General features: G+C 38.3%; 1 protein-coding gene across 1 annotated transcript in view; it reads left to right on the forward strand.

Moving 5' to 3' along the window:
• Positions 1-1,640: 1,640 nt before the first annotated feature.
• LOC140931583 (uncharacterized) overlaps positions 1,641-14,189 on the forward strand; it is a 14,455-nt gene continuing 1,906 nt past the window's right edge. The window contains exons 1-5 of the mRNA XM_073381384.1: positions 1,641-1,662; positions 2,012-2,314; positions 3,691-4,098; positions 12,890-12,976; positions 13,616-13,903. Coding sequence (XP_073237485.1) covers positions 1,641-1,662; positions 2,012-2,314; positions 3,691-4,098; positions 12,890-12,976; positions 13,616-13,903 — 1,108 coding nt within the window. The remainder of the gene's footprint in view (positions 1,663-2,011; positions 2,315-3,690; positions 4,099-12,889; positions 12,977-13,615; positions 13,904-14,189) is intronic.

Below are 14,189 nucleotides of genomic sequence, written 5' to 3' on the forward strand. Positions count from 1 at the left end.
TAGCACGCATTTGATTTTAGCTGCCTGATCCCAGACAGGCAAAACATATGACAAATAGGGAAGCATAAGCGACTGAAAAATGGTTGTTAGGTTAAAGGAAGACAGTACCTCAGACGAGCAATGACCAGCAGCAGTGTTGGCAGCAACATAATTTTTATGATATTTCAAGGACAGGTAGCTATCAATCACTGAGCCCAAGATACTTGACATAGTCTTTACGCTCTAGTAAAAAAGATGTGCTTGTATACATACTATGGTCAATTATTTTCCTTCATATCTCATGATTAAAGGTTTTATGGTCGAAGAACAACAAAGTTTGATTTTTTACTATTATTTAAGTGTTAATTAATTTATTCGCATGTAGCAATTCCCAGACACCTTGAAGCTCTTTGTTAACAGTTGCCTCAATAAATTTAGGATCATCATCGGCATAAAGCGTAATCATGTCATCTGCAAAAAGATAAAACTTCAAGCTATATGAAGAATTCGGGATGTCATTGATCAATATTAGAAAGAGCAGAGGGCGTAACAGCCAGCCCTGTGAAACGCCACAAGAATTAATTGCCTTATTAGAAACAATAATTGACCTCGGTCGTTTGTGCACGCTCTGATGAAACCAATCATGAATAACACCTCTGACTCCTTAGGGATGTAATTTGTCAAGCAAAATTGAATGGCTGATCAAATAAGTTTACATCAGTCATAGCAGGTTCTAGCTCTCTTGCTACAGTGTCTATTCTATAACAGATGAGAAGAAGGAAAAAAAGAAAAAAGGAAAGTTCTTTAAAAATCTTGCAGCCTGGACAGTATATTAGGTGAAACTGATTGGTTACCTTTGAACTGTTTAAAGAAAATAGATAAATAAATAATAAATAAATATTGTGGAAAGTGCCAATTGAGACAAAAAAGTACTTAAAGAATGTTTAACAATCTCAACAGACTCAGTGCCGTAAGACTAGCCGCTGACTCAAATTGTACAGTACGAGCTTAATAGACCTGAAAATGTCCTTATTCATACTTCCTAAAAGTTTAAATGACACGAATTTGCTTTAAACATTTTTAATTCTTAGATATGTGAAAAATATGTATCCGAATCTTCATAAACTCGTCAAAAATCTTGCAAAACCTTTTTACATCTTCGAAAGACGCATATTTGCCTTTAACGATGTCCTCCCTATTATGTGACCCAATTGACAACTGAACTGCAAACGGCCGAGAATGTAGAATCGGAGATTTTCAAAATGGCGGCAAATACGAAGGACTGTCGTTGTCGACAACTCCTCAGTCATCTTCATTTACTTCGCTTTCCTTTCATACAGTCAGATAAATCCCTTTTAAATTCCACAAAACACAAAGCAATGACTGGAATCGGAAGCGAAGGCTGAGCAAATGAACTGATGTCACTTGACGTCATCAGTCATCAGTCTTCGCTTGCTCCCAATCTTTAGGCATTTCTGAGGGGGAAACAACTGTTTTTTGACGGCCAAAATTCAAGAAAATTTGGGAGACATATTTTAAAAAAAATACAATTGTTAATTACACTTATCTATACAAAGACCAAAATCAGGTGGAAAAAAATGTGTCATATACACTTCAGGCCAGACTGGTTTCGCCAAATCTTAGAGCTGCACTAACACGTCATGGATGATTCTCGCGATGCTTGTAATCGGCTCACGGCGACGGGAGTTAAATGTCAATATAAACTGTGCCTTACTTCCTTTTGGACGGCTATTCTTTCGGCAAGGCTTGTACATGTCGACGTGTCTTTCACTACGACATATTATTTTGCCTTTTGTTAGACGTTAAGCCCATTGACCTTCTAGGGTCAGCTTAAAGTTTAAAAAAAAAAATCGTTACTTAAGCATGTATTACTAAATGATAATCCGAGACTACAACGTGATCTAACCTATGACTAACAGTAATCTTTTATATGTAAAAAGGAATTCGATAAAACGTTTTGGCCGTAATATTAATGTTAGGTAACTGTATTCTTTTGTATCATGTTTTGTAGGTAAAGAAGAAATTGAAGAAACGGATGTAACCATGCAGAAAGGACAAAAGAAAATCATCCAAAAGAATTTTGAGGTACTCTTGGAAGATTTAGACCCAAATCCGCTGATGAATTTTTTATACCAAGAAGACATCATCACTAGAGATGACATCGATGAAATGGATTCGATAAAACCACGTAAAGAAAAGAGTAAGGCTTTACTACTCACGCTGCAGAGAAGGGGCCCGAATGCTTTCCTAGCGCTTGTCGAGGGACTAATAATAAAAAAGAAACAATGGTTGGCTACCTTGTTATTGAAAGAAGGTAAGTATAATTAACTAATTAAGGCAAAGATCTCTTCTGGAGGCGTTTGTTACCCTGAAAATGCAAACCAAAATACATAGATGTTCAGTTCCTGAGAAATGGAACGAGTTGCGGCTCAACAGATTAGGGAGCCTATCACCCGAAATCAAGGAGTTAGCGCGCACATAGACGACGTGGATTTAACACTTCAATTCACCATTTTCCCTTTTAATAAACTTCTTAAGCTGATTTAAGAATATGAGAAAAAAAAGCAACACACAAAAAAGGCAAACAAAGAAATTAACAAAGAAAAAAAATTATTTGAAAGTATAAACCACCCCAGCGCAAAGCAAAGTAACGACTTCCATTTCAGAGACAACTTTTGGCTTATACTGGACGGTCCAGCAGCTGTTCAAAAGGTTTTTGCTGCTAGTAGTTACTTCAATTTATCTACATGTATCTTCACTTGAGACCCATTTTTGAATTTGGCTTCAAATTGGCCTCTTTAAAAATACTTTGCTTTGAAAGAGCTTGTGCTAGCCGGGTTTCTGCACAATACCCAGTGTGAAACGTAAAAGCGATCTATGACAAAGTAGACTTGCTAATCCGTCTGCCAGTTAGCATATGAATAATAAATAAACATCATGATCATGTTGTACATGTCGCAGTTAATTTTTTACTTCAGTTAATTTTTATTTTTCCATTGTTTTTCGGTATGGTAATGTATGCTAACGAATTTCAAACATAGGAAAAATAAAAATTAACCGAAATAGAAAAATTAACTGCAACATACACGAATGCAATTAATTCCAGAGCCTGTCCCAAGTAACATGCTATACTGACGGAAAGAGCCTTTTCGTCAGAAATCACCCTAAAAAAGAAAAAAGAGGAAATAGAGAGATTGAGGGGAAAGAATGGAGGCAAAGGAAAAAAAACATATTCCCACTCTTGATTTTTATATTGGGTTCTTTGAAAATAAATTCTGAACAAAACGACTGCTTGACGGAAGAAGTCTATGGTAGAAACGGTCTCAAAATCCAGCTAGATGATTCTGCAAAACAATTGTTGGTTAGAGGCCCAGCAATGACACGACCATTTGCTAGTCCAGAATGCCGGGCAGACTTTAAAAGACGACTGGCTGAATTCTTTGGAATTCAGTCTAGCAGGATGTTCAAAAACGTACCGAAAATCACAGTTAGAAAGAAAAAGGGGAAAAAATAGGACTGAAAGGCAAATACAAGGAAAAGGAAGTGAAAAAAATTTAACAAGAGAAAGAAGAAATAAACTGGATTTTTTACCATAATAATTAAGACATTGAAATGAAATTTGAATAGCGACAACTACCAATGAACGTCTTAAGTTATCTAACAGTTTTGTTTCTATTTTTTTTTCTGTAGAAAGACAGCGACTTTCTGGAGAAGGAGCAGAAGAAATAATGACTCCTGAGGGCGAAGAAGCTGAAAGCGAAAAGGAGGAGGAGTCTGGAATAACGACGATGGACTTTTTACAAAGACAACTGGAGGATGTGAACATTCGATTACAGCTTGCTGAAAGTGAAAGAAATCAATATGCTAGCAAGTGCCATGATTTGCAAAAACAGATAGAGAGTTCTCAAGATATAAGAAAAGATCTTTCAAAGAAGTGTAATGACTTAGAACAGCAGTTAACTTTGAAAGAAAGTGAATGGTCATGGAAATGGGAAAAAGATTTCGAAAAAAAGAATGAACAAAAAAATTTGAACAGTCCAAACCCGAGTCATGGGAAGAGAACTTCTCCATCAGGATCTAGGGAAGGCGGCTTTGAAGGTACGTACGAAACACAAATTAATAAACCTATTTTAAATTTTTGTTTAATTTAACTTTTCCAGGCAATTTTGTCTTCTATCATTCATATCGCTGTAGCTGATAGCGTACCCTTCAATTTCTTGGCTATTTGCACTCTAGACTATAAGCAGTTATTTTTTTATCATTGACTAACCAGGAGTTTCATATTTTCTTAAGTATATTGTACATGGAGTACTATCATCAAATGAAGCTTATATCATGGATTGTTTGGGGATTAATTTTGTCTAACCGAATTATGATATCTTGGACATCAAAATCACCGATCGCGTATGCGTTTGATATTCTAAAGAGCAAAACTTTTATCATCCAGCCATACACCGTATTCACAAATGGCGGACACGCGGGAAAAAACTGGTGCCTAGTCATGAAAGCGAGGCGTTGGAGGGTAAACAAAAATTGCAAATGAAGACTTTCAATGAACTTGCAGAGTGTTTAGCACGGATTCCACCTAAAATAACTTTGTACGGACTTCTTTTTAAATACAATTACGTGGGATGTCTTCTGCTTCTAAAGAGACGCGTATATCTTCAAGGAAACAGGATGATTTTGTAGGTTTCCGAAGCAAGTGGGCGATGGCTGGAGAAAAGCGGCAAACATGTTGGCCCAAACTTCACATTGAAACCGAGTTCGAAAGCCAGCTCACTGCAATTCGGTAAAACAAAAATATAAACAATGCAAATCTTGGTGGCAAGAAACAAAGAAATAAGCGATGGATATATGGCCTACTTGTTAACGCAAGAGACGTGTGCCATTGAACAAAACAGTTCAAATCGAGATGGAAAAAAGGAAGACAGGAAAGAAGCGGTGACTGAGGTTTCGATGAAGTTATGTTTGGTTTTTGTTTGCCAGGACGTTATTCTCTGGTCTTTATCGATGACGGACATCAATGAAAACTATCTTTTTGGTATAAATGCAGGAGCGATCGAGTGGAGTACGCTCAAAATTTCAACTTGTTACTCGGCAGACTCGGTAAGCCGGCCACATTTCATTTCAGCGAGTAATTTTCCTATTTCTTATCTTTGGCTGTTAGGAGTTTTAACTTCATGTTCCATAATATTTTAAAAGTGAAGAATACATAAATAAATAAAATGATGGCCTTCTTAAACGGATCTAGACTCGCAGTTAATGATTCGAAACAGAAGCTTGCCGTGTTCAGTCCTGACACAAACATTGCCTTAAAAGTTTAACCTAGTAAAATGTGAGCTTTATACCACTTTTTTACCAAGAGCTCTCCGAGATAATGCCGTAAAGGAGACCAGGCAAATAGCAAGCCATAAGATTCACACACTAGAGCTTCTAGTTTTGATAAAATTATTTTATTTCGCAATGACAAAGAAATCAAAAGATTTTAAATTTGCACTAAATTTGCTAAGCTCTGCCAACGTACCTCTAACAATTCACTCCTAAGCGACGGAATTAATATCATCCAAAGGAAGTTGTAAATGCAGACATACATAGATATGTGTAAAATGTCACTAACATGAATGAATGAGTCTCGTGAATGAATCTTTCACCCGCTCTCGACTTGACCTGTTTTGAGTAATGGCGGAGGTCTCTTCCGTTGACAAGTAGGCCATATATCCGTCGCTTATTTCTTTTTTTCTTGCCACCAATATCTGTTTTTACTTCTGTTTTACAGAATTGCAGTGAGCTGGCTTTCGTATTTGGTTTCAGCGTGAAGTTTGGGCCAACATGTTTGCCGCTTTTCGCCAGCCATCACCCACTTGTCGAGCTTCTGAGGCTTCGGCAACCTACAAAATCATCCTGTTTCCTTGAAGATATACGCGTCCCTTTTGATTGCAAACAGCAAATCAGTACGAAACATTAAAAGCAGAAGACGTCCCACGTCATTGTATTTAAAAAGACGTCCATACAAAGTTATTTTAGGTGGAATCCGTGCTAAACACTCTGCAAGTTCACTGAAAGTCTTCATTTGCAATTTTTGTTTACCCTCCAACGCCTCGCTTTCATGACTAGGCACCAGTTTTTTCCCGCGTGTCCGCCATTTGTGAATACGGTGTATAACCAAACAGATTTAAGGGGTGTTCATTAAGGTTATGCGTTACCCTGGGACCAGGCATCGCATTGGGGGAAAGCGAAGCGAGCCGAGCGGTAGTCTGGGGGGGGGGGGGGGGGAAAGGATGGCGGAGCCCGGAGACATGTCTCCAGGGCGGATAAAGGTTGGGCGGTGAAACGAGCGCTCCGCTATTCATTTAAAAGTGTGATGCGGAGTAGGACTGGCACGAGCGCTCTTTCCGCGCTTCCGGTGCGCTTGAAGGCCGGCGAAATTTTCCTTTTTGCAAACCGGAAATCCTATTTTCTGTCTGTAATTTCAGGCTACAATGTTAAATAGATAAATTCGTTTCATAACAATATCAATAAACAGTTTCATATGTTTGTTTCTGTACGTCTATAAGTCAAACTTGTTGGTCGTATAATGCCAAAATTTGAGTTTAATTTCTAAGTGTTGAATACCTCCTCCTTCCACTAAATATCACCTAATCGTCTTTCGCCGTTTTGTTTGCAAAAGCTTAACACTTCTTAACCTCAATTTTTACATATGTTAAAAAGGGGGATAAATTTTACATAACCTAACAAAAAATTAGATTGATATATATTGATATAGTGGCGTTGTACTTCTTCAAACTTTGCTTCTCGGGTGCAACGCGCCATGGCGATTCGCGCAATACGTTGCAAATCCGGCAACCGCATGTAAACAAAATTTATTGAGGTTAGTTGTAAGGTTTTTTCTCCGTTTTCCTCTCTAAAACAAAACAAGGAAAACAATAAAAACTGAGGGGAAACTAATTTTGAAGTTTCGAAGAAACAGAAAGACGTATGAGATGTTTTTTTTAAAATTAAAAAGAAAGATGATGGTGATTGAAATTAGCATAATTTTACCTTGCACGAGCTGCACGCATTTATAAACGTCATCTAGTTATGAAACACGATCTGCTGTCTTTTAGTTTTGTCATGGATGACATGGATGAGATTTTCCTTCGTGTTTTAGACAGTACGTGATTGTTTTTGTTTTGGAATAACATCGACATTGGCGAGTAGCAGAACGAAAATATAATTCAGTGGTAGAGTTATGGAAGTAATAAAAGAAACCCTTTGAAAGAGATGTTTGTATACTCCAACCAAACCTCCCGCAAAAAATAGCAACATTTGCCTCTCGGAGACAGCGCACCAGCACAAAGGAACGAGGAAGAAGTGCAAGAAAACAAATCAAGCCGCCATAATTCAGTGACAGCGGCAGTGTCTAATGTACAAACCACATCGCAAGCCCTGACCGAATTCGAAAACAAGCGACATTTCTAAGCAGAGCCCCAGTCCACTGCATCACACCTTTTTGCTCGGACGCTCTCGTTTTACTGCCCAACCTTTATCCGCCCTGCATGTCTCTGATGCCGCTGATACGCCCTCTAGCAATTAACCTGTCATTGAAATTTCAACACGTCAACGTGATCAGCGAATTATTTTGCTTTTGTAACAAACAATATTTGAATTGGCACAGATGAAGGTTGCAAAGAGATCTACTTAACTTCTATCGCAAAATGGAGTTACACCACTTCAGAGGAAAATGCGCTGCGTGCGACCGGTGAAGAACAGCCGAATAGATTCTCAAGGAGATCCCTCAAGTTCGCATCGTAATGCTCGTTGACATAGCTACTAATAATGTACCAGATCAGACGAAATTTTGCTTTGTAGAGTTTATATTCCGCCGAGGAAAAATGTGTAAGTTTAGCACCTTATGCGACAGACTGAGTTTGAGTGTCTTCCTAGTGTTGAGTTTGTTGTCCGTTTCATAGGTATGTCTGGTCAAAATCGTGTGAAAGTCAGTAATAATCATTTTCCTCGACCGCTGATATCTCCGTACTAGATTGCGAGCAGAGGTTTCTCTCTCGCATGCACGGCTTTTAGCATTTACGAAGTCGTTCGAGTCGCTTGTCAGTTGCGTAGTTGGTTTGTTAACGATGCGACTGACAAGCGACGCCCCCGAACGACTTTATAAACACTAAAAGCCATGAAAGAGAGAAACCACTAGGCAATACTTATGTTTGGATACAGCGAAAACTTTAGTTGTTGCGTTAGTGCTATATCGAAAATAGACTATTGTAACTCATTGTTTTTTTCGGTATGGTGCACCAAAGCGTTTGGTTGCCGAGGTTGCAGAACGTTCAGAATGTTGCTGCACGTATTATTGTTAGACTGGGAAAAAATGATCACATTACTCTTGTTTTGAAAGAGCTTAACTGGCTACTAGTAGACCTGAGAATAGTTTATTATATAAATTTGCTTACTTTCAAATATATTCATGGTTAGCCCCTAAGTATTTACAAGAATTATTGGACGTCTACCTGCCTTGTAGACTGTGCTTCTAAACTTATGCGAGCGTTGGTCACGCTCTACGTCCAATTTTTATACTCTGATTGGTCAAAATTTGACAGGTGAGTTCATGCGGAAAATTTATGCAGCATCTTAACTCTTGTTTACTTTGACAGCTGAAGCTGACAGAGTTTTGTTTCAACTTGTGATGTTTTTAACTGTCTTTTTCCACTGGATGTACAAAATGAAATTCAGCTGCTATCAAGAGTCTTCTGTTATTCATGGCCAGTTTGTTTATTGGGTTTTCGGTTCAGAAATACGTCGCTTTGGCAAAGTCGGAAATCCGATTTCGGATGGCATCGTTTTCGTTTTTCACCTTGCTTGATGCGTAAGACGGTTGAAAAGTCTGAAGCGATTCTGACCTTACTTGATAGTTTTCAGTGCATCTCGAATGGTAAGCCTGAGTAATTATTGTATTTGATGTTTGTTTTTTATATCTAATTTAATGAAGTCGAGCATAGTTTATGAGGCTATTTGGTTTATGCACGTTTGTAAGATTTGACACAATGATCTGACCGAGTATCAGGTTTGATTATAAGCTTATAGAACTTTAAAAAGCCTAGACTTTTTCTCACCGCAGATAGAAAGGAGAAGTTCCAAAGAATATTTAGTTATAATTCTGGCTGTAAAAGAAAGCTTTGAGCGATTTTCTTGCCTCGAGTTCATCTTTGCAAAAAGCAAACACAGGGAAGCCGGCCTAAAACATAAACAAGGATTTTCAGAGACACTTTAATACTTGTCTTCGTAAATGAAAATTGTTGCCTCTGTATATGTTTCACCGAATTTTTTTCCTTTTACTGATTGTTAGTAGTTTCTTTTGCAATTTGAATCGCTGTGCCGTTTGTTTTCAGTCGCTCATGAACATCGCTTGCAGGAGTTGTCAACAAGACAATTAACAAACACGCCCCTTTAAGAAGTATATCCAATCGTAAACAAAAATTCCTTGCTAAACCATGGCTGACTGCGGGTTTAAGAAAATCAATCAGGGTAAAGAATAACCTCTTCTATACCTCAGACCGTGACAAATACAAATTTTACAGAAATAAAATCATTTATCTTACGAGATTAAGTAAAGCGAACTACTACCAAAGTTTCTTTGATCTCAACATATGTAATATGCGTCAAACTTGGAAAGGAATTAACGAGCTAATTGGAAACTGTAAAAAGAAAAACAAGCGCAACTCAACTAACTCTATTCGCTCAAACCCGAATGAGGTTCCAACTAGTGACCCGAAGGAAATAAGCAATATTCTTAACAAATATTTCGCCACTGTTGGGAGCAAACTGGCTTCTAAAATTCCTCAGATCATAAATACATTCTATGATTATTTAGATCCGCCACTTAATCGCACTTTCTTCTTTGATCCTATTATTCCGGAAGATATCAATTTAGAAATTTTAGTTTTGCAAGACAACAAGGCCCATGGTCTCTACTCATCTCCAGTTAGGCTGCTGAAATTGGCAAAAAGGGTCATATTCGTACCTCTAGCCACGATTTTTAATCAGTCTATTTGCTCAGGGATTTTTCCATCTAAACTAACGTGTGCTAAGATTATCCCGATATTTAAGGACGAAGATGACACGCTGCCCGAAAACTACCGACCTATTTCTCTGCTCTCGATTTATAACAGGATTTTTGAAAAACTTATGTACTCCAGAGTTACCAAGTTTGTCAAAGATTGCACCATTCTCTATGATCAGCAATACGGTTTTCGCAGTAAGCACAGTACTCAGCATGCTGTACTTGATATTGTTAACACAATTCTCCAAAACATGGACAACGGTAAATTTTCGTGCGGTGTTTTCATCGATCTCAAAAAGGCTTTTGATACTGTTAACCATGAAATTTTGTTAGCTAAACTTGAAAATTATGGTATTAGAGGTGTAATCAACTCCTGGTTCAGATCATACCTGACTGATCGGAAGCAAACTACGGAAGTTAATAATGTTGTGTCTGAGGCTGAAACGACCTTGTGCGGCGTGCCACAAGGCTCAGTCCTCGGACCACTCTTATTCCTCCTGTACATCAATGATATTTACAAGTCCTCTTCGTTATTTGCCTTTTATCTATTTGCTGACGATACTAGTTTAATACTTGCAAATAACAACCTAAAGGAACTCGAAACACTTGTTAATCGCGAGCTTGGCAACGTCAACGAATGGCTAAAGGCCAACAAACTGTCCTTGAACATAAAAAAATCAAATTTTGTAATCTTTCGTCCCCGGCAAAAAAATATGCCCTTCATACCTAGGATTAGAATTTTTGACTCCGTGACTAACACCTACGCAAACCTTGAAATGAAAGATTATGTAAAATATCTTGGTTTAATGATTGATTAAAATCTTTCATGGAAATACCACATCGAATCTATCTGTCACAAAATCAGCAAGTCGATAGGAATTATAGCTAAGATTCGACATTATGTCCCGCGTCGTGTTTTACTTTCAGTTTACAACTCATTAATTGTCCCTTACTTGACTTATGGTATTTCTGGTTGGGGAAATTGTGCCTTGACATTTCAAAGAAAGATCGTAACTCTACAAAAACGGGCCTTGCGTCTCATCTACTTCAGTAAGTCTAGGGAACACGCCGTACCCTTCTTTCTCAAATCAAATTGCCTTCCCCTGCCTAGCATATTTTTCAGAGATTGTAGCTATTTATTGTATGATATCAACAGACAGACAGCACCAGTTAGTATTCTCAATCAGTTCGTTAAAACAAGTCAGATTCATAACTACAGAACAAGATCTGTCTCTAGCGACTCGTTTTATGTTAAGTTCTCTAGAACCGATAAAATGTATGCCTTTTTCACGAGAATCGGTGCCCAAATTTGGAACTCTATTCCGTATTCGATTAAAATACTTAAACGTTCGTCCTTTCGTAAAAAAATAAAGGAATTATTACTAAATTTTTTGCGGTCAGAAAATGATTATGTCGAAGTCTCCCGTCTTATCAAGTTATTTAATACTTTAGGTTAGCCTCTCTTCGTAATCGTTATGTACATGCCTTGTTTTATGTTAGTTTAAATTCTATTTACTGTATTGTAGTGTCTTCACTGTTATTTAGTCCATGTATATATAAATCTTGTTTTGTAATATGTCTTCAGCTCCCCCCGCCTCGATTAGTTCATAAGCTATGTGCGGGTGGGAAAGTAATGTAATTAGTTATTTTCCAATTTTCAATAAAATTTGTTGTTGTTGTTGTTGTTGTTGTTGTCAAAATGCCGTGCGTATAATCTTAATTTAACTGAGTCGACTTTGGCGCTTGTCAAAAGTGAGAACCGGCTAGCCGTATAGGTGATTTTGGAAATTTTTTCAACGGGCTTCGATCGCCCTGAATATTGAATGAGTGCAATTTGTATTGCAAAATTGTGAAATACTGCATTCTGTCCGAGGTCTGTATGATAAAAACAGCGCCTCATCATGGTACTGACTTCACCTCAGATGTGAAGTATAAAAAGTATAAAAGGTTGGTTTACACGTCCCCATGACTTATTGGCAAGATTTTGTAAGGTAAACTTGTCGAACGCAAAATATTCGGCCTGATTTGTTTTCCAGGCCTAATCTACTGTGATCAAGAGCCATTATAGTTCGTGATCGAAGATGATTGCTATTTTTTGGGTTTACATATAAGGCTATCAACTCGATGTAAGATTTAGTTCACTCTTAGATGGACTAGTATTTGCAAATTATTTTTCTCTAAAATCACTTAGCCTTTCCCTCAAAAGTCACATAAATGTGCTCTAAAGTTAACTGATTTGTGGAATGCAAGTTTATTGTTGGATTTAATTTATAAATTCGAGTTAATAGGAGCTTCGCTTTTAGCCCTGGCTAAATCTATACATTACTGATTTTTATAGAAACAAGTTGTGGTATCACTCAGAGAGAACAGTGAAGTAAATGAAATGGGTCGCAACTCTCACATCCAACACAACTAACACAACCACCACAACCACCACAACCCCCACAAGCAGCACAACTAACACAACCAACCTTAGGCTATGTCAGTGGCGGATCCAGGGGTGGGGCCTGCGGGGCCCGGGCCTCTCCCTTATTTTTAGACCAAACTTTTTTGAGACTGCGCCCCCCTCCCCCCCTTTTCTCTGGGTCTGGATGACCAGCCCGCCCCCTTCCCCTATCTGAAGGTCTGGATCTGGGTCTGGATTCGATATGCGACCGGCAACGTGGCGCAGCTTCGCTCCGTTACAAAAAACGTAGCGAAATCACCGTTCTTATATGTGAACACTGCAGCCCTATATCCGGTATAATGGGATTTTCGTCTCGCTTGGCGCAATATCTGCCCAGTATAGTATAAAAAAATAGCTTAACTAATGACATGCGCATGTGATTATTTTTCCGGTAGAAACAAAACAGCTGTTGAACGAGATGCGTGTCACTAGTCATGAGAGAAGCAGTTCTGCATCAGAATTCGGTGAAAGTGACTTTCAAGGTGAGGAGCACAAATGATTCTCTTTCATGTTTTGCTTCCCACGTATGTAAGTTAGATCCCTTTCGCAGATACTTTTAGTTTGTCTACCGCCCGACAAACATATCCTAACAGGAGCTCTTACGAATATCAGTGATTAATATTAATTGTGGTTAATTTTCTCCAAAGAAGCTTAATTTTGTAACCCGACAGGCATAAGTTGGGGTGTCAGTATAAACGCGGGCTCGGGGGCTGGGGTCAATCTTTTTTAAAAGAATGCTGATTTAGGGTGAGGGTTTAGGGTTGACACTTACCCGAACCCTAATCCTAAAGCAGCATTCTTTAAAAAAAAAAGATAGACCCCAGCCCGGGCCCCGAGTCTGCGTTTTACGGACACCCTATAAGGCCATTTCCGACTTCCAAAATATTTCAACTTTCAAAACTAGGCTAAATATAAAACCTTTTTTGTGGAAATGAGATTTATTTGCATGAGAAAAAATCCTTTTCATATCACTGGTTTCACGTTCGGCCTCTCTTGTAAAACAGGGGCTTAAAGCAACTCGGAAATGGTCTATTGGGGAGTTCCTATGACAGGTCGTTCTTAACATAAATAAGCAAGGGATGAGGTTATGGCCAAATTTAAAATGAAAGATTTCCTTGCAGGTGAAAATACGAGTCGAAATGATATTAGTATGGGTGACAAACAGCAGGATATTTTGCGTCGTACCTGGCCCACACTAAGAAAGGATCTTGAACCTATAAAGCTATTACCACATTTGGTAGATGTGTTGGACCCCACAGACGAGGAAGAAATTAAAGCGAGTTCGAGAAAAACGCGAGAAGATGCGGCTGATAAGCTCCTGGAGATTCTACCCAGGAAAGGACAGAGGGCTTTTGACGTGTTTGAGAGAGCATTGGAAAAAAACCTGCCTCATTTAGCTTTCCATTTAGGTGAGTGATTAAATGTATACCTAACCGATTTTTTGAAAACCAACCAAACGGAATTTGCAGCGGCAGTAATTTGAGTAAAAAGGCTTCATGCTTAAGCCCAAGAAGCTCCAATATCACAGTAACAAAGGAAAAGCAAAAGAGAAAGAGAAAGAGCGAGGAGAAGGAAAGGAGGATAAGGAAAAAAAAGCAATGGTTACACTCTTAGTTTTTATAATGGCTACTTTGGAGATAGTTTTTGGCCGAAAAAATTTTGGACGCAAAAGGTCAGTTTTGGCGGTACAATTTT

Source organism: Porites lutea, chromosome 3 (genome assembly GCF_958299795.1).
Source record: "Porites lutea chromosome 3, jaPorLute2.1, whole genome shotgun sequence".
NCBI classification, from domain to species: Eukaryota; Metazoa; Cnidaria; class Anthozoa; order Scleractinia; family Poritidae; genus Porites; species Porites lutea.